The sequence below is a fragment of the Ustilago hordei genome, assembly GCF_900519145.1.
Source record: "Ustilago hordei strain Uho2 genome assembly, contig: UHO2_contig_04, whole genome shotgun sequence".
Lineage (NCBI taxonomy): Eukaryota > Fungi > Basidiomycota > Ustilaginomycetes > Ustilaginales > Ustilaginaceae > Ustilago > Ustilago hordei.
In genome coordinates, this window is record NW_024545261.1 from 355,324 (window position 1) to 372,419 (window position 17,096).

The 17,096-nt window shown below is 52.7% G+C and overlaps 6 protein-coding genes across 6 annotated transcripts; 3 read left to right on the plus strand and 3 right to left on the minus strand.

Annotated features, from left to right (window-relative positions):
• Positions 1 to 41: 41 nt before the first annotated feature.
• Positions 42 to 5,111, plus strand: UHO2_02451 (putative catalytic subunit of DNA polymerase zeta UPR-1; the record flags this gene model as incomplete). The annotated part of the gene is made up of 1 exon (XM_041555239.1): positions 42 to 5,111. The coding sequence occupies one exon, from the start codon at positions 42 to 44 to the stop codon at positions 5,109 to 5,111; it is 5,070 nt and encodes a 1,689-aa protein (XP_041411173.1).
• Positions 5,112 to 5,262: 151 nt separating this feature from the next.
• Positions 5,263 to 7,095, minus strand: UHO2_02452 (uncharacterized protein; the record flags this gene model as incomplete). The annotated part of the gene is made up of 1 exon (XM_041555240.1): positions 5,263 to 7,095. One exon carries the CDS (start codon positions 7,093 to 7,095, stop codon positions 5,263 to 5,265), a length of 1,833 nt encoding a protein of 610 aa, XP_041411174.1.
• A 1,785-nt stretch (positions 7,096 to 8,880) lies between these two features.
• On the minus strand, positions 8,881 to 9,387 carry UHO2_02453 (uncharacterized protein; the record flags this gene model as incomplete). Its single annotated transcript, XM_041555241.1, has 1 exon — positions 8,881 to 9,387. The coding sequence occupies one exon, from the start codon at positions 9,385 to 9,387 to the stop codon at positions 8,881 to 8,883; it is 507 nt and encodes a 168-aa protein (XP_041411175.1).
• Positions 9,388 to 10,085: 698 nt separating this feature from the next.
• On the plus strand, positions 10,086 to 10,610 carry UHO2_02454 (uncharacterized protein; the record flags this gene model as incomplete). Its single annotated transcript, XM_041555242.1, has 2 exons — positions 10,086 to 10,458; positions 10,546 to 10,610. 2 exons carry the CDS (start codon positions 10,086 to 10,088, stop codon positions 10,608 to 10,610), a joined length of 438 nt encoding a protein of 145 aa, XP_041411176.1.
• A 1,808-nt stretch (positions 10,611 to 12,418) lies between these two features.
• On the plus strand, positions 12,419 to 13,846 carry UHO2_02455 (uncharacterized protein; the record flags this gene model as incomplete). Its single annotated transcript, XM_041555243.1, has 1 exon — positions 12,419 to 13,846. One exon carries the CDS (start codon positions 12,419 to 12,421, stop codon positions 13,844 to 13,846), a length of 1,428 nt encoding a protein of 475 aa, XP_041411177.1.
• A 171-nt stretch (positions 13,847 to 14,017) lies between these two features.
• Positions 14,018 to 15,766, minus strand: UHO2_02456 (uncharacterized protein; the record flags this gene model as incomplete). Its single annotated transcript, XM_041555244.1, has 1 exon — positions 14,018 to 15,766. The coding sequence occupies one exon, from the start codon at positions 15,764 to 15,766 to the stop codon at positions 14,018 to 14,020; it is 1,749 nt and encodes a 582-aa protein (XP_041411178.1).
• Between the last annotated feature and the right edge of the window lie 1,330 nt (positions 15,767 to 17,096).

The window sequence follows — 17,096 nt, forward strand, 5'->3', positions numbered from 1 at the left end:
AAGAGGCAAAGAGCCGGCAGACCGCGACCATCTCAGCCACCATGACCACCGTGGACAGCGCTGCACCGAGAGACACTGCCCGACTACCTCGCACAGAAAAGACGGACCCCACCTCATCCGACCCTTTCTTTCGTGTACGACTGATCAACATCGATCACATCCTCACCGTACCTGGTCCGCTAGATCGAACGCAATGTGCCTTCAATGCCGAAGGTCAGACGTTGCGCAAGGTCCCAATCCTTCGCATCTTTGGTGCAACACCTGCCGGCCAACGAGTTTGTCTTCACATCCATAACGTATACCCCTACTGCTACGTCCAGTACAAAGGCTCGCTCGATCCAGGTGACGCGCTCAGATACATCCACCGTCTCGGTAGGGAGCTCAACGCGGCTATGGCTGTCTCTTTGCGCCGCAATCCGGACGACCCAGAAGCAAACCAATTTATTGCTGCTATCCACCTCTGCAAAGGCGTCAACTTTTACGGCTACCACGTCGGCTACTCCTACTTCCTCAAGATCTCCTTTGTTGATCCATCACACAACTACCGCATTGCAACAATCCTCGAATCAGGCGGTGTCATGAAGACCATCTTTCAGCCTTTCGAGATTCACATCCGATATCAGCTTCAGTTTATGCTCGACTACAACATCTTTGGCTGCGACTATGTTGATCTGGACGATGTCAGCTTTCGCCTGCCAATACCGGAGGGCAGCACCGTGGCTTCGGATGAGCCATCACCTCCCGACTCTCGCCGTAAGATCTGGGACCGCAACTCAATACCTTACACCCACGTTCAACCGGAAGAAGTGCATCGAGGAACACATTGCGAGTTGGAAGCAGATGCTAGTGCGCCTTGGATCATCAATCGGCGCAGGCTGAAGCAGCGAGACCTACATCGCGACTTTGATGAGGCTCCCAACTCAGGGACGGAGCAGAACATCCTCGTGCCGAGTCTTTCGGGGCTGTGGGAGGGCGAAAAGGATCGTAGAGCTGCGGCGGGTCTTCCACCATCTATACCTACAGAAGATCCTTCTCGAGATCCACGCCTGTACGCCACTGGAGAGTCCCCACCATGGAACTCAGAAGACCGCATGCGCCTGCTACTAAAGAAGCGACTCATAGATGAAAAGCAAAAGACATTGCCGCGGGAACGAGCACCGAACCACTTCACCGATCGTTCTGGGCTAGACCATTACATCATGACTACCTTTGATGCCGTCGAAGTCTTTCATCCGTATCAGGATCAGATCCATGCTGCAGATCCATACTCGCAGCGCACGGGACCTTCTGCTTCTTCCAAGCTCTACGATCTTCAGCATGTCCTTTCACAGACGCAGCGAGGCGATTCCGATCAGACCGACCCACCTCAGCTGACGCAACAAATGAAGGGGCAACCAGAGGACTTCGACGCCAAGTTCTTCGAGAGCCAGGAATTCACCAACCGGCTCAATCAGGCAGAAATGGAAGACGTGGCCGGCAACAACGACCCGCCATCAGATGGGGAAGACGAGCCGACCGAAGGCGAAGCTGCTGATCCCGCAGAAAATGTGAACGACGGTCAAGGGCCACCTCGGAGATGGCACTGTACAGAAAGCTCGGATTCGAATATGTCAACAAGCAGCACCTTCAGCCGGAGCCCTTCGTCGACACCTAAGAAGCGAAGATATGCTGATGTTCTGGGCAATACGACGAAGACGCCCACCATGAGTCCATCGTCCAGACTGTCGAGAGAGTTCCATGAAGACAGCGTGTGCAAGTTCAAGCAAGCCAAGCACGAACATTCGACTGGCACGACCAACGGTACGAACAGCACAAAGTCACCACCATCGGCGACTGCCGGCCGTTCGACAAGAGTGAGATTCGCAAGCGAATCGTCGCCTTCGCCTGCGGAGACAGCAAAGTCTAATGGCTCAAGTACGAAGCGAGGGTCGCACACGATGACTTCCGTCTCTGAAACTTCGCCATTCAACGGCTCGGAATTAGGCAAGCGACTGTTCACCTTTCACGAGCCAGCTCCGTCCCTCAAAACAGTCGTCGAGACCTTCTCGCTATTCTCCATCGTCCGCCAGGTCCATCTGGAGCCTTTCTTTAGTGATCCGAATGATGTCCCAGCTCGACCTCGAGAATATGCGGGACGGATGTTCCAGTTTCAGTCACGGACCTTGCCTTATCTACACCCATTTGAGCACTGGCACAAGTCATCCGCAGACACCTCTGCTCAGCAGGGGAAGCCACCCCGACGGCTGTACTGGCAATTCGGTCCGCCTCCACCGACAATGCTTGAAGCCCGCGCTTGGAGGCAGAGGGAGAAGATCGTCGAGAAACAACTTTCCAAACGTCGCCGTGCCCGACTGCTCTCGCAAATCGAAAGACTAACCCAGACCAACGATTACGGCTTCAAGATCTCCCAGCACAAAGCAACCACCCTCGTCGCGCGTGACAAGCAACACATGACGATACTCGCCGTCGAAGTGCTCACCACCACACGAGGCAACCTTTTCCCCGACCCCGCCTTCGACCCAGTCCAAGCCATCATATATTCCTTCCAAAACGAAGATGAGAATCTCCAAGACACAGGTAGTCGACCCGACCTACGCACAGGATTGATCCTTGTTGCGAATGAAAACATGAACGCAGACCGACTGGGACTCTCCCATCTTGCAGTCGAAGTCGTCGAAGATGAACTTGAATTGTTCAACACTCTGATTGATCTGATTCGGGCTTTTGACCCAGAAATCATCGTTGGATGGGAAATCCACTCCTCTTCATGGGGGTACATTATCGAACGAGCCAGTAAAGAGTATGATTTTGATCTTGTGCCCCAACTGGGTCGATCTGTTGTACACAACACCGGTAGAGCAGGTGGCAAATCAGACAACTACGCCTATACCCAATCTTCCGCCCTACGCATCACTGGTCGGCACACTCTAAATCTTTGGAGGCTGATGAAAGGCGAGCTTACACTCAACCTCTACACGCTGGAGAATGTTTGTTATCATCTACTGCATAGACGGATGCCCAAGTTTTCGCACCAGACGTTGACGCAGTGGTTTGTTTCAGGGAGGGTGGAGTTGATGAGGAAAGCATTGTTGTATTTTGTCGACACGGTGGAGTTGGAGTTGGAGATCATAGCCGAGTCGGAATTCGTTTTGAGGACTGCAGAGTTTGCCAGGATCTACGGAATTGATTTCTTCTCGGTCATTTCGAGAGGCAGTCAGTTTAAGGTGGAGAGCATCATGTTACGCATCGCCAAACCCGAGAACTTTGTCCTTATCTCTCCAAGCCGAGCTCAAGTAGGGAAGCAAAACGCAGCAGAATGCTTGCCGTTGATCATGGAGCCACAGTCAGCGTTCTACAAAGGACCTTTGATTGTGTTGGATTTTCAATCGCTCTATCCTTCCATCATGATTGCGTACAATCTCTGCTACTCGACCTGTCTCGGTCGTGTAGCGGGGTTTAAAGGGACTAGCAAATTCGGAGTGGTGGATTATGCTCCGCCGAAGGGATTGCTGAGTCTGTTACAGGACGATGTGAATATTTCGAGTAATGGCTTGTTGTTCGTCAAACCGCATGTTCGAAAGTCGTTGCTAGCAAAGATGCTTTCAGAGATTCTGGATACGAGGGTTATGGTGAAAGGTTCAATGAAGGGGACGAAGGCAGACAAGTCTTTTCAGCGAATTCAGAATGCTCGGCAGCTCTCGTTGAAGCTTTTGGCGAACGTGACCTACGGATATACTTCGGCAAGTTTCTCGGGTCGTATGCCATGCGTGGAGATCGCAGACGCAATTGTTCAGACGGGAAGAGAAACTCTGGAGAGGGCAATGGATCTCATCAACGGAACCGAGGAATGGGGTGCACAAGTTGTATACGGTGATACCGACTCGCTTTTCGTTTACCTCCCAGGTCGGACGAAAGAAGAAGCGTTTCGACTGGGCAACCTTATTGCGGATAAGGTCACCAGTCTTAATCCGAGACCGGTTAAGCTCAAGTTCGAAAAAGTCTACCTACCCTCTGTCCTGCTAGCTAAAAAGAGGTATGTTGGGTTTAAATACGAAACCCTGGACGAAAGAGAACCTGGATTTGATGCAAAAGGGATAGAGACGGTCAGGAGAGATTTCCACCCAGCGATCCAACGTATGCTCGAAGCTTGCATTCGCATTTTGTTCCGCTCGAGGGATCTTAGTATCGTCAAGAGCTATCTTCAACGACAATGGCGGAAGATCTTGGAGGGCAGAGTCAGCCCACAAGACTTTATCTTCGCTAAGGAGGTGAAATTGGGTTCTTATAGTGACAAGGTTGCCCCGCCCCCCGGTGCAGCGGTTTCTTCGAGGAGAATGCTAGCCGATCCCAGGTCAGAGCCGCAATATGGAGAAAGAGTGCCGTACATCATTTCGCAAGGTGAACCGAGGGCAAAGTTGAACCAGCAAGCCGTGTCCCCCGATGCATTCCTCAAGAACCCTCAACTGCAGATCAATGCGATGTACTACATCACCCGAACGATCATTCCTCCGTTAGCTAGGGTGTTCAATCTTCTGGGTGCGGATGTGGAAGGATGGTTCCACGAAATGCCAAAACCAAATAACGCTTACTGGAACAAGCGGCCGACCGCGGCGCTTCTGTCAGCGGTACTAGAGCAACAGCGACTGGAAGGCAAGGCTTTAGATGAGGAAGAACCAACATCTTCACCCTCAATACCAAAACCGATCAAAACAGCAACTTCGACAACATTGACCACACTCAACTCGCACTATGCCACCGAAACCTGCCTGCTCTGCTCCAACAGGACGGAAGCGTTGGTTTGCATCGAATGTCGTCAATCGCCGACGGATAGCATGCATAGCGTCGCGTCAAAGTTGCACAGGTTGGAGGCGCAAGCAGTGGCGATTGATCGGATTTGTAGCACTTGTGCGGGGATGGAAAGACCGGAACCGGTGGAGTGCGTTTCGTTGGACTGCCCGTATACGTATCAGAAGACGAAAGTGAAGAAGGCGTTGGAGTATACAACGTTGGTTCATACCTATGTTGCGAGGATGTTTGATGCGGAGGGTCAACGTGTGGCTGCTGTGAGACATGCTTGGTCTCATATAGAAGATACTAGCAATGACATCTGATCAGTCTGCAGGCAAGATTGGGATAGAGATGATGCAAGAACTGACTTTGATGACAAATGCGAATGATGACAAGCTAATGCTGTTGATACAACTACAAACTGACGAGAAACTTTGCATTTTGAGACGATACATGGAGCAAAAAACTGAGCACTTAAGCTTCACTGAGAGCGGCCGGCATCTTCTCCTTCGATCCTGGTCCAAATGCTGGAGCGCCCCTCTTCGACTTGATGTTGAGAGGCGAATCGCCACCGGTGTAGCAGAGTGTGTCGTAGATGATGCAACCCATAATGGCACCGGAGCACACTGCGATGATGGGCGTCCAGAGCCAGTACCACGCGTTGAAGGTCCAGAGGATCTTGGGCGAGTATCCGACAATGTACAGCATCAATCGAGGACCCAAGTCTCGAGCGGGGTTGACCGCATAAGCAGTCTGCCAGCCGAGACAAGCACCGAGACCCCAGATCAACCAGAGGAGAACCAAAGGTGCCATACCATCGGGTGGAGGCGTGTTGGACGAATCACCGATGGCGAGAATGACAATGAGCAAAATGGCGGAGGTGAAGAACTCGTTGTAGAACGCGCTCATGCGGGTTGTGGGTGAGCGAAGGAATTCGGCAGGGTAGGTGGTGAAGAGCGCTGCGGTGGTCTCGGTCTGGTTAGGATCGACGGCACGGATAGGGTTGACGTAGAGACCGTAGATGCACAACGAGCCGACCAGACAGCCGAGGATCTGAGCGAAGATGTAGATTGGCACCTTCTTCCAAGGAAACTTGCGGAAGATCGCAAGTGCGAGGGTGACAGCTGGGTTGATCATACCACCAGAGATACCACCTGCAACCCAGACACCCATGGCGACACCGACACCCCATCCGAACGAGATCGAGAGGTAGTCACCCTTAGGAGCACTAGGATCGTAGAGCTTCGAGACGCTGACCTGACAGTTGATACCGTTTCCAAAGACCATGAGCATGAAGCAGCCTAGGAACTCTGCGAATGGCTCGCGCAGCTTGTATCGGATGGCAGCCCACTTGTTGGGAAACTCGTATTCATCGTCGCTCTCGTCTCCTTCATCTCGGTAGCCGCGTTCGGCAGGCTGGGGATCCTTGATGGCAGTAATTTGGCCGTCGATGACGCGAGTACCCTCGCTGTTCTTCCTCTCGTAAGAGAGCGCCTTGTCATCGTCGGTGGTGGCGATGGCAGTCTCGCTAGAGTCGGGACCCTTAGACTTCTTGAAGACCGAGCCGTCAGAGTCGACGCCATCCTCCGAAAGAGGTTGCTCAGTGGCAATGATCTCTTTGACATCCTCGATGTGATCTTCGAAGCGCTGTTGCTGTTCGAGATTTGCCTGATGCACGTGTTTCCTCAGCTCTTCGCTCTGACCCTTGTTTGCCTTGGCAAACTCGTCGTGGATGACCTCACGAAGCTGCTGGAAAAGCTGAGCCCTGCCTTCAAGTGTGTTGACATCCATAGAAGCACGGTGACCATTCACGCTGGCGCCAGCGACAGAGGGTGACCTGGTACCGGAACCATTGTTGGACCTGCGAGCCACCTTCTCTGCCTTGTACTGCCTGTTCTGCTCTTCAGTTGGGAAAGCGTGACCAAGACCGATTCGACCAGTAGTACGAACGCTAGCAGCTGAGACGGTGGGAGCACCAGTGGTGTGACCGAGAGAGTAAGCGGGCTTGGCTACAGGCCGCTTCTTGTAATGCTTGCCGGTCTTGACGTCCCTGACGACTTCACCGGAGTTTGCGTGCTCGTGAGGCTGGACCTGGTGTAGCTCGTACATGCCGCCTTGCAAGGAAGAGTCACCAGTAGCATGTTCTGGCAGATAGATCTGGTGTCCTGTGAGGTCGACCTGGCTGTTGTTGGCGCTGTTGCTAGCGCTGTTGCGGCCGGGAAGGTTGATGTCGATGGGGACGGCGACGTCAGCAGCTGTGGAAGGCTGCTGCTCGGCCGCAGCCATACTTGAGCGGCGAGATCGCATGGTTGTTGCGTAATGGAAGTTGAGAAAAAGCAGAAGTAACGTCGAGATGGTCAGGCGCGAAGGAAGCTGGGGTGGATTATGGGGACCTTTGACAGGTGCGGGTTGCTTTTGTAGTCGTAGGCTGGAGGAAAGGAGGAAGGGTGGAGTCCCGCAAAGATCGAGACTATGCTGGAGCGGAGGGAAGGAGAAAGAGGAGAGAAGAAAGAATGTAGCGTCTTTATGGCTGTTGCTGTTAGGAAGCCAATCAGATGATGCTTCGGCTGTACCTGAATCCGTGCTGCTGACTGCCACGCACGCTATGCAGCTTCACTCGTTCTCGCTTGAGGCTGCCTGACTGTCGGAAGGACCGATGGCAGTAGCAGAGGAGCAACGCAACTTGAGGCAGCTGAAGAGTGTCGGCTTTGATGCGATAGAGCAGCGCCTGAGGTCTCGCCTGGACTCGGGCGTATGCCGCCGAGCTGCGATAAGTAGGATGGTGCGGGCGATTGGGCTGTTGCAAGTTACTAGCTACGCCACCGCTCAATCTCGAATCAAAGTCGGGTTGAGAGCCAAGGACAATCCGCCAACCAGAACGAAGCCTAAGACTGAAGGCAGAAGAGACTGATTCTGGGGTATGCTTTGCGTTGCCAAGGAGAACCTCGTATGAATAGAATCGAGAGACAAAGGGAAACGAGCCCTTAGGTCATCTCAAGGTCATCGTCGGTAGGGCCATGCGACAGGACAGATCGGTCACTTGATTCATTGAGCGACAAAATGCTGAGTTGCTTGGACGGAAAGAGTTCCGAAAGCTAACACACAAGAGCGAGCCTTTGACACTCGACTGCTGCGTCCGAGTTTAGCCCGAAAGACATCGAGCAGGCATGAAGATGCGTTGCTCTCTTTCTTTCCTGAGAGTGACGTAGCAAGAGCCAAGCTTTCTCTGTCTCGCTTACACTTTGTCAAGAGGGGTTCCACTTTGCACTTTTCTCTCTGCCTCTTCCTCTTCCTCTGCCTCTGCCAGACTAGAATTGGCTCACGACTAAAGATCCTCCAGTTCTTCGAGATTCATCTTGCGTTCAGACCTACACCTTAGCATGGCTTCCTTGACTACAGTATTGGCTTGGGTTCTTAATCTTTTCTCAAGGATATGACCCAAGGCGCCCCGATAAGAAGACGAAACTCACCGGTAGCGTGGGAGCATGCGCTTTGTCTTTGTTGCATCAATAACAGTCAGCCTAGGTTACGAGGCAGAGCTAGGGGATGAAAATGATTTTTTCTTCGTCAGAGCTATGACCTCGAGGACCAGCCGCAAGCCTCTCTGGCTGTTCATGCCAGCCAAAGAACGACAGCTTGAGGGGAATAGAGAGAGGGGATGTTCGTATGAGCCGGTTATTCAGCTCTGCTGCAAATCTGGAAAACCTGTAGGGTCAGCTGTCTCTTTTTCCGTTGCCGAGCTCTCTCGTTTCCCAAGCATCGGCACCAGCGGGCAGCAGCATCACAGCAGCAGTGACCAACTCGCAATCGAATGAACCGTTCCCAGGCGTCGTTCTCAGGGTAAATAAAAGAAAAAACGACTTTTCTTCACCTTTTTCTCTTTTCTTCCTGCGTTCTTTCGCCTGTCAAAGAGAGCGAGCGCAATTCCCAGAATGAAATCACCGCGACACGTAAATTGGTTTGTCACGATCTTCAGCTAAGAATCTAGAGAGGCGGCTAGACGCTTTGAAAGATTTCGATCTCAGAGGCAGAGAGAAGCTCATAGATTGCGAGTTGCAGTAGAGCCTTGGCGAATGAAGTTGCTGGCTGGCCTCAAACTTTCAATGCATAGCCTGCTTCACGCTCACATGATTTGTCTTCCCTTTCTCTCGGATCCGAACGACTTCCAAGCACTGCTCCGGATAGATCGTGACCTTGACTTCTCGGGTCTTCCCTTTCCGCAGCAGACAGCGTGGCGTTGCGAACATGAGCCCTTCCTGATGGGCGGGCGCGCTCGAACGCCAGGAGAGTCGGTCGTGCCGGCAAAAGGCCACCGCCATGCGAATGCGAATGAAATGACCGATCGACTTGGAGCACCCGCTCGAAAGCAGGTTCGGGGACGTGCGCCATGCTTCTCTTCACCTCTGCCGCGCAACCCTTGGCGTTGGGAGTGCAAAATACTCTCTCCGAGCTTCTGCCGCATGGAAGACAGTTTACGGGTGGCGCCTTTACTTGCAAAAAGAAGCCACCATCCAAGCCGAGGAAGGAGAAGCGTGGAGTGTTAGGACGCCGGTCGCTATCGAGCGAGTTGTGGCTTGTCTTTGTGCGGCAGGCCAGCATGATGCACAGCACCCGGGCTGTCCGAACATCCGGATGAGCCGACAGAGTCCGTGAACTGGCTCGCTCCAAGGCTTTAAGGTATCCATAGTCCGAACCATTTTCAAACCTGAGAGCTCTTGGAAACTTTCTGTTTTCTATAAATCGGCGAAAGTGCCGACTCCGGCTAGCTTCTCCCTTTCAGGCTTTCAGGCCGGTGTAAGCGCTTTCGAGACAGACGGTCTGATCTGGAGCTCTTTTGAGAAGGCAAACATGAACACTGTCACCGATACATAGGAGCTCAACGGTCTCCCGCAAGCGAGAGGCGCAGATTGGCTCAGCTCGTCGCTTTGAGGAAAAGCATCGCCAAAATCCCAATGCCTTGGTATGCTGATCCAGGCGAGTGAAAATTTCTCCGAAGCGGACCACGTCAGAAATTCAGCCTAAATTTCGTTCGAATCTTCTGTTGTTATCGAACATAGCTGTAACACTTAGCACTCTCGTAAATTTGTTCTTACTCCCGACTTCCGAGACACAAAGTCCATGCACGGACTCCAGCATGCAATCAAACCTCCACGACACTTATTCTCCTCAGTACAACTCACACACCCTTCTAGCTGCGGGCCGCCCTTAACTGCTCTTCATTGGCCGCTTCTATCCGCAAAGGCGATGCAGAGGCTTCTAGTCATCAAGTTGGATTCCGAGCGCAGTCAATAGTTACGATGTCGAACCTAGGGCCACTCGCGCCGGACAACAACCCATTCGCCGATGATCAGGACGAAACAGATACTCACACCACACCGAGAGCATCGAATGGCACCACAAACAGAGCGAAAGGCACAATACTAGAAGATGCAACAGCCCGTGACCTGGCAGGACTTCAGCAGCAACACTGGGACGACCAAGACCAACACCTGGATGCGCTTTCAGCCTCGCTCAATCGGCAACATGAGATGAGTCTCCAAATGAACGAGGAGCTCGATTTGCACCAGGAGCTCCTGGAAGAGTTTGACGGCGATGCAAATCGGACAGGACTGCGGCTGGGTGGCGCTTCGAACCAAATGGACCGCCTAAGGAACAGCCTCAAGGATCACGGTGAGTCGCCAACCTCTGCTACATTGGAGTTTTCAGGAAAACATCACGCTGACAACGAGAGTCTCGCTTTCTTCCAAATGTATGCAGGCACCATGTGGATACTTGGAGCGTTGATCGTCGCACTGATCCTGCTCATAGCGTTCTTCAAGTGATCGTCGGATCATTGCTTTATGTGATCAGCAACTACTCGGTCCATTGTCGGCAACGGCCACTCTCATTGTCGGTATTTATGATGGGTAGGGCTAGGCAAAGACACGGATTGTCCCAGCGCCATCATCGTTCAAGTTGGTAGCCGTTCGAATTGGCGGTCTAGTCCCGTTGATGTGGCTGCCAGGTACAGTCTTCGGACCTGCATCCTGCATCCGCGTCCCCGGCGCTGACCCAAACGAGCGATCATCGGGATCTTTGCCGATCCGATCTACCGTTGCAAGATCCACATGATCCACGCATGAACAGCAGGTGGATGATGGTCGACTTTGAAAGCTTCCGTATCTTCAGACAAAAGCCATGGCGGGGACAAGCCTGTCTCGGAGACACACGAAAAGGGAGTCAGGGCCAGCGTCCCGGCGCGTCCACAGGTTCGAGACACGATCTGAACACGCCGTTGCAGCACCTGTCATTGTAATTATAGAAGCTCAAGTTTCATGCTTCCAGAGCCTCATATCATACACACATACACTTCCGCAATCAGCCGTAACCTACGGATAGATCAGAGAGAACAGAAGTTTCTTGGCTGTGTCGGGCCCAAGTGTACAACGGTTGGAAGTGAGAACAAGAAGAAAAGAGGAAAGGGTTACCGGACTTCCTTGTACGGCCAGGGTCCACCGACCTTTCGCAAGGAGCTTGGCGAGATGGGAAGCACTTTCAAGACGTCATCCAGCATCCGCTTTCGAGACTTTTCCTTTGGGTCTCGCGCTCTGGCTCAAATGCCACAAGGTAGGCTGCAACACGGGAATTTCTGATTCAAAAGTCCAGGCCAAGAAAGGCCAATTTGCTTTGCTTTTCTTTTCTCTCTCTGTCTCTCGCCAACCACGGATCACATCAGGTGACCAAAGTCACGTGATTACCAAACTTGCCCCCACTCTGTTTCGACTGTGGGTGTGTATCCTCCTTTCCCCCCTTGGTTCTCGCCTCCGGACCCCGCTGTGTGCCGTTGCGAGCAGGCCACACTTTCCAACTCCGGCTCTGTCACCGGTGGGACGAGGACGAGGCAACCCTTGTCAACCCAACTTTCATGCTTTCTTCACCCTTACGGCACGACAGGATGGTTGATGGTGGTGCAACGCCATCTTTCATTTCATGTTGTCAACGAATGCAAGCGCATGTCAAAAAGCATACACACAATGCGTTCGAGCAGCGTGTGCATGAGGTGGAAGATGGATGGATGGACAGGGGTCCCACGTCCTACTGTGGTTCTGTCGAAGAAGCAGGCGGTCTGCGCGCAGCTTTGTTCGGCTCTCATCGTGCTTGTGGTTCATGCGTCTCTTGCATCTCATCTCCTATCCTCGAAGAACCCTGCACAGCATATCTTGTGCTTAGGCAGTCCTCGCTTATGCAATAGCAAAGCCACACAGTTGCCCCACACCAACTGGTCTAAGCCTCGTTGAACTTGGATGCTGCTTGCCCACCATCGCAAGCCTTTGCTTCTCAAGTCGCCCAACTCCGCCTTCCAGTTTTTCCTCCTAGTGCTTTCATTCTAGCCAGACTCGGAACTCCGCTCATCTTCGCTGAGATATCCGCCTTCCTCTACCGAGCATTCCTACATGACACTTGGCCGTCTGACACTACCTTGCTTTCTTCCACATCATCTACACCCTCCTCATTCTTCAGCATACATCTGTTTAAAAGAGCAGGCGCCTTCCAGCTGCTCGGGTGCAGGAACCCACGCTCCTGTCCTCAACTCTGTCAATCATATTCACAACCATCGTTGGCTGCCAGCGCCAGTAGCTAGCTATCCACCATGACTACAGCTCACGGCAGGGCATCATCACAGCTTACGGATTCGCTCCGAGCTGAAGCGCAAGCCAATCTCTGGAGAGGAGCGATAGCCAAGGACTCCCCTTGCTCGACCTCTTCATCATCACTCACCGTCAAACCAGCAGCACCATTTACACGCAACCTCAAGCGAAAACCAGCACCCAAGATCCCCACGGAGCTCTTACAAGATCCTTCACTTTCCATCCCCACCACTGCGGCATTAACATCTGTTCTCGGGGAGAAGTCGCTGAAGGCTGGAAGCGATGCGAAGATGACACTGACCCCAAGCACGCCAGAGCCAGTCAAATCGGCACAGCGACCCCAGCAGCAGTACATCCTCAACATTGATGAGCCCGTCACATTTGCAGAGAGCAACAGCGCCGCTGACAACGCTGTTCAGCAACTCCTTCGCTCTGCTAGCGTTTCCCCTGCTTCTGCCTCCACCGCCGCTGCAGCACGTACCCGCAAAGGGCCCCTTCGATGGATGCAGGACAAGGAAGAGCATACACCAGCAGCATCCACCTCAACATTACCACCACGTCAATCCGCACTCACCCGCAAAACCAGCATATCTGCTCATCTCAAACTCCTACGACGTAACAAGAGCGAAAACCAACCAGCTTCCATCACCATCTCTCGTCCGACCAACTTTGTTCATGTCGCCACAGGAACGGATGATTCTTGTGCCAGTGCAGGTGCGCAACAGGCGACATCGCTTCGACGAGCATCTACAACGTCGAGAGTCTCAGATCAGCCTTTGTTGCGATCGAGTATGTCCTCGAACTACAATACGAGTTCGTATGTTAGTGGAGACACTTCGCCTTCAGCGACGGAGAAAGATGCAGCGAATGAGGATAAGCCCTTGTGTGTAGCGATGGAGAAGAAGCATCCTCTTCGACCGCTCAAGTCCATCCGTCGCCCTTCGAAGCCGACGCTAAAGCCGGACGAGCCGGCTGTAGACGTTCCAGCTGGACCCACAAGCCCCAAGGACAAACGCAAAGCGATCTACGCTTCCCTTGGTTCAGTACCCGCTATCCTAGAACCTATCAATGTCACTCAACCTTCATCGAACCGAGGGGCAAAGCTGAGCCCTATCGTATCTCCGGTGGGTTCGCAAGCAGGAGAACACTTTGCAGCTGCTCTCGATTACACCCTTGGTCGTACAAGAGGGTTGAGTTCGGAAGGAGGAGAATTGTCACCAGAACCAGACCTCAGTAGAAGTCCTGGTTCAGGGTATGAGTCTTCTGCATGCACCAGTAACAGGTCGAGCTTCGGTTCGTTGCATGAGTTCAAGAGCTTCTTGGATTTTCCTGATACGCCAATGTCGAGGAGGAATTCGGAGAAGGGAAGACAGGAGGAAGATATTTGGTCGGGTGTTGCTTTGACTTTTCCCGTAGCTGGAAGGTTTTGAGTTTTCGGGTTCTTGTATACATTGATATCCTCATCCTTATTTTAACATACTGATAATGCTTTCGTCTTCAAGAGGATCTCTTCTTCATACAAGTGAGCAATCTAGTGTGGCAACATCTTATCATTCAAAGTCTATAAAGTACAAGGCGCTCCGGCTCGGAGGAGACTGAGATCAGAGCGAACGCCAAGGGCTATCATCTTCCTCCTCAACAGGAGGATGTGCCGACAATGGCGCGCGGGTGATACTATTGCTCCTACCTGCATCACATGTTGCTGCATGTCTCGAAAACGATCTTGGCGACAGCAGTGTTGGCGGGTAAGGGCTTTCTGGAGTCTGAGGAATCCATGGGCTCGAATTTGCACTTTCACCTGTTCCACCACCGTTCAAATGCCCCAGATAAGGATTATGGCTGTGCCCCGTCGGCCTTCTCGCCAAGGTTGGTACAGTAACAGGATCGAATGCAGCCCTTTCAGAATCCACTTTTTGCGTCGAACTATGACCTTCGCTGGATCTATGCGCAGCTTCATCCGTACCTTGGATCGCCAGTCTGGGCCACTGACGCTGCATTTCGAGCGTTTCAGGATCAGGATTGTCGGAAGAGTAACGAGGTGAGCCACCGTCCCATTCCTGATCGACGTCTTCGGAGCGAGAGACGGTGCCGATGGTGACGAGGATGCTGTTGTGTTCAAGATCGGTGGGATCGTTGCGTGAGCGGGTGAGCGGGTTGCGTCGACCACCCCAGGAGATGCGGGTTAATTTTTCGGGTTGGGCGCTGATAGTGCCTGGATTGGAACGCGATTGGAGGACATATGAGTTGACACCTACTCCTCCGGTCACAGAAGTTACACCGTTCAATTCGGCGGAAATACCGCTAAGAGGGGCGGCGGAGCCCTGTCGGTTACGAGTACCTCGAGCACCAGAATTATCACCAGAGGGAGAGTTGGTAGAGTTCATAATCTCGTTCACGTCTGCATTCTTTGCTGTGACGAGAGAGGCTTTCTTGCCCATCTCTCTGAATGCAGCTGCTGCGGCAATGGGTGGAATGCAGAGAATCAAAGCAGTACCCAAAACTTGATACGAAGGCTCGGTGAGACTGAAGTAGGTCGAGACGAAGAAAATGTCGGTACCCAGCTGAAGGACGTAGAAGTGGAAACCTTGGCGAATGAGGAAGCTCGATAAGCTGCGGTCCGTGATACCTGAGTAAAGCTGTTGAGGTTTCTTGCTGAAAACTGCTTTGAGACCGCCGTCGACAAGTCGATGCAGAGTGAGAAGGAGCAAAATGACATCGAAACTCATGCTGAGAGACTTGTAGACGATGTTGGCTGCAAGTGTCCTTGTGAGGTGTCTGCGGGTATTGTATGCACAGAACTCGGTTCCTGGGATCCTGTACCCGACACCATAGAAAGGAATGCACACTGCCGCAGCAGCCAGCACTACACAGTAGAACATTGTCAACGGAGCAACAATCTTCGGCTTCCAACCATACAAGGCCATCGTCCTTTGCACAAAGACCAGCGAAACCGAATCCAGCAGAATCATACCCAAAATGTTGAACGCCTCGGGCACTGCTTTGCAATCATCAAACTTTAAGCAAAGGAAAAGCACCACAAGAAGCAAACAAACGACAGAGAGGTAGCGGCAGGAGAGATAGGCGATACGGGAGACGAATTTGGCTGGCTGTGTCCAACCCGGTTTACGGATGAGATTGATGTCGAATCGGATGTGGTTGAAGAGCTCCATAGTGACAGCGCCGAGACAGAGACACATGACGATAAGGAGAACGAGGAAGGATTTACCAGCGGAAGGGGGGATGACGTTGAAGATGACTTGCGGGTCAGCGGAGAAGGCGGCAGAGCCAGAGTAAGTGGCAGGGAGGGTGTCACTGAAAGGCATGGCGAGTCCGGGGGCGACGGCTGCCATCTCGACAAAGACAAGAGGAGCACAGGTGTCGCAAGGTACGAAATGAGTGGTTTGGAACGGGGAAAGGGTGAATAGGTCGTTACCTAGCGTTGCAAAGGGCTAATTTTTAATTCGAGGTGTTCCAGAATAGACAGGCTGAACAGGAGGAAAACGACGTGAATTGGTGGCTCTGGATGGTTGATACGAGTCGAGCAGGGGAAGTCGGAGAGTGAGGGTCGGGAAAAATGGTCCTGGGCGGTTGCAGGATGGCAAGGGCGACGGAGGTGGCATTCCCTCACGACCATGGTCATCTATATATCTCAGTCCTCATGTTCAGGTTCAAGACGATGTATGCACGACGGCGAAAAAGGGAGCTGTCACACAGTCACTCACACTAGATTTGCATGTCACTTGACCTCGACCTCTCGCAACCGAGCGCCACTCGGTCCTGTCTGAGTCCGACTGATTGCGAAGGAGGGGCAAGACGGCGGACCTTGAAGGTTAGCGGCGAGGTTTTCGGGGGTGGCGGCTGCCTGTCAAAAAAAGTAGTGAGCACAATTTTTCGAAGCTTGCAGCATTTAGCGCGGTCTCGGTATCGGCAGCTCGGTTGGACCTGGTCAAGAGTGATGCGACCTCGCACAACACTCAGCTGCAAAGAGCGAGCGAAGCCTGTTCAGATACCCGCACAGCACGGCTCTCGAGCATCTCAGCATCTCTGCCGAGCTGGAAAGCAGCGACCGAATGGGAAGGCAGGGGAGAAGGAGGTCGGAGGAACAGAAGTTTGAGGGAGAGAGTTGAAAACAGATGCGAAGTGCAGCTGCAACTGCATTGCTGTAGAGGCGCAGAAGCGAGTTGGACAGCTTGAATGAGCAAAGAAGCATCTCCTTCTCATTCGTGGTCATTCATTGCCGCTCGGTCGGTTCGCACAGACATCTGAAAGCATAGCTGTTTGCTTGGCGCCTGCAATGAACGGCGGCCGTTACTACCGAGCCAGACTGCTTGTGCCAACCCATACATGCCGGCCGAATTTTCTATGCTCCGACCATGATGACATGATCTTCAAGGCGTCGATACTTATCGTGCGAATGGATAGATGCGCATTTTTTCAATGATGAGCAAAGGGGCACCTGACCAACGCGCAGCAATCCTCACCCGAGTTAGGCAATTTAACATTCCTTTCCCCTCAATTTCTCAGCTCCTTTTCCAACAATTTTCACGCGTTGTCCAGGGCGATAACTCACTGTTGAATCATACCGACGGAGAAGACAGATGCGTCAGTTTGTGCGCACAAACGTGCCGTCGTATCCTCTTGGCAACTCAGCAAGAGCCTAGGAGCTCGTGGTGCGGCAGC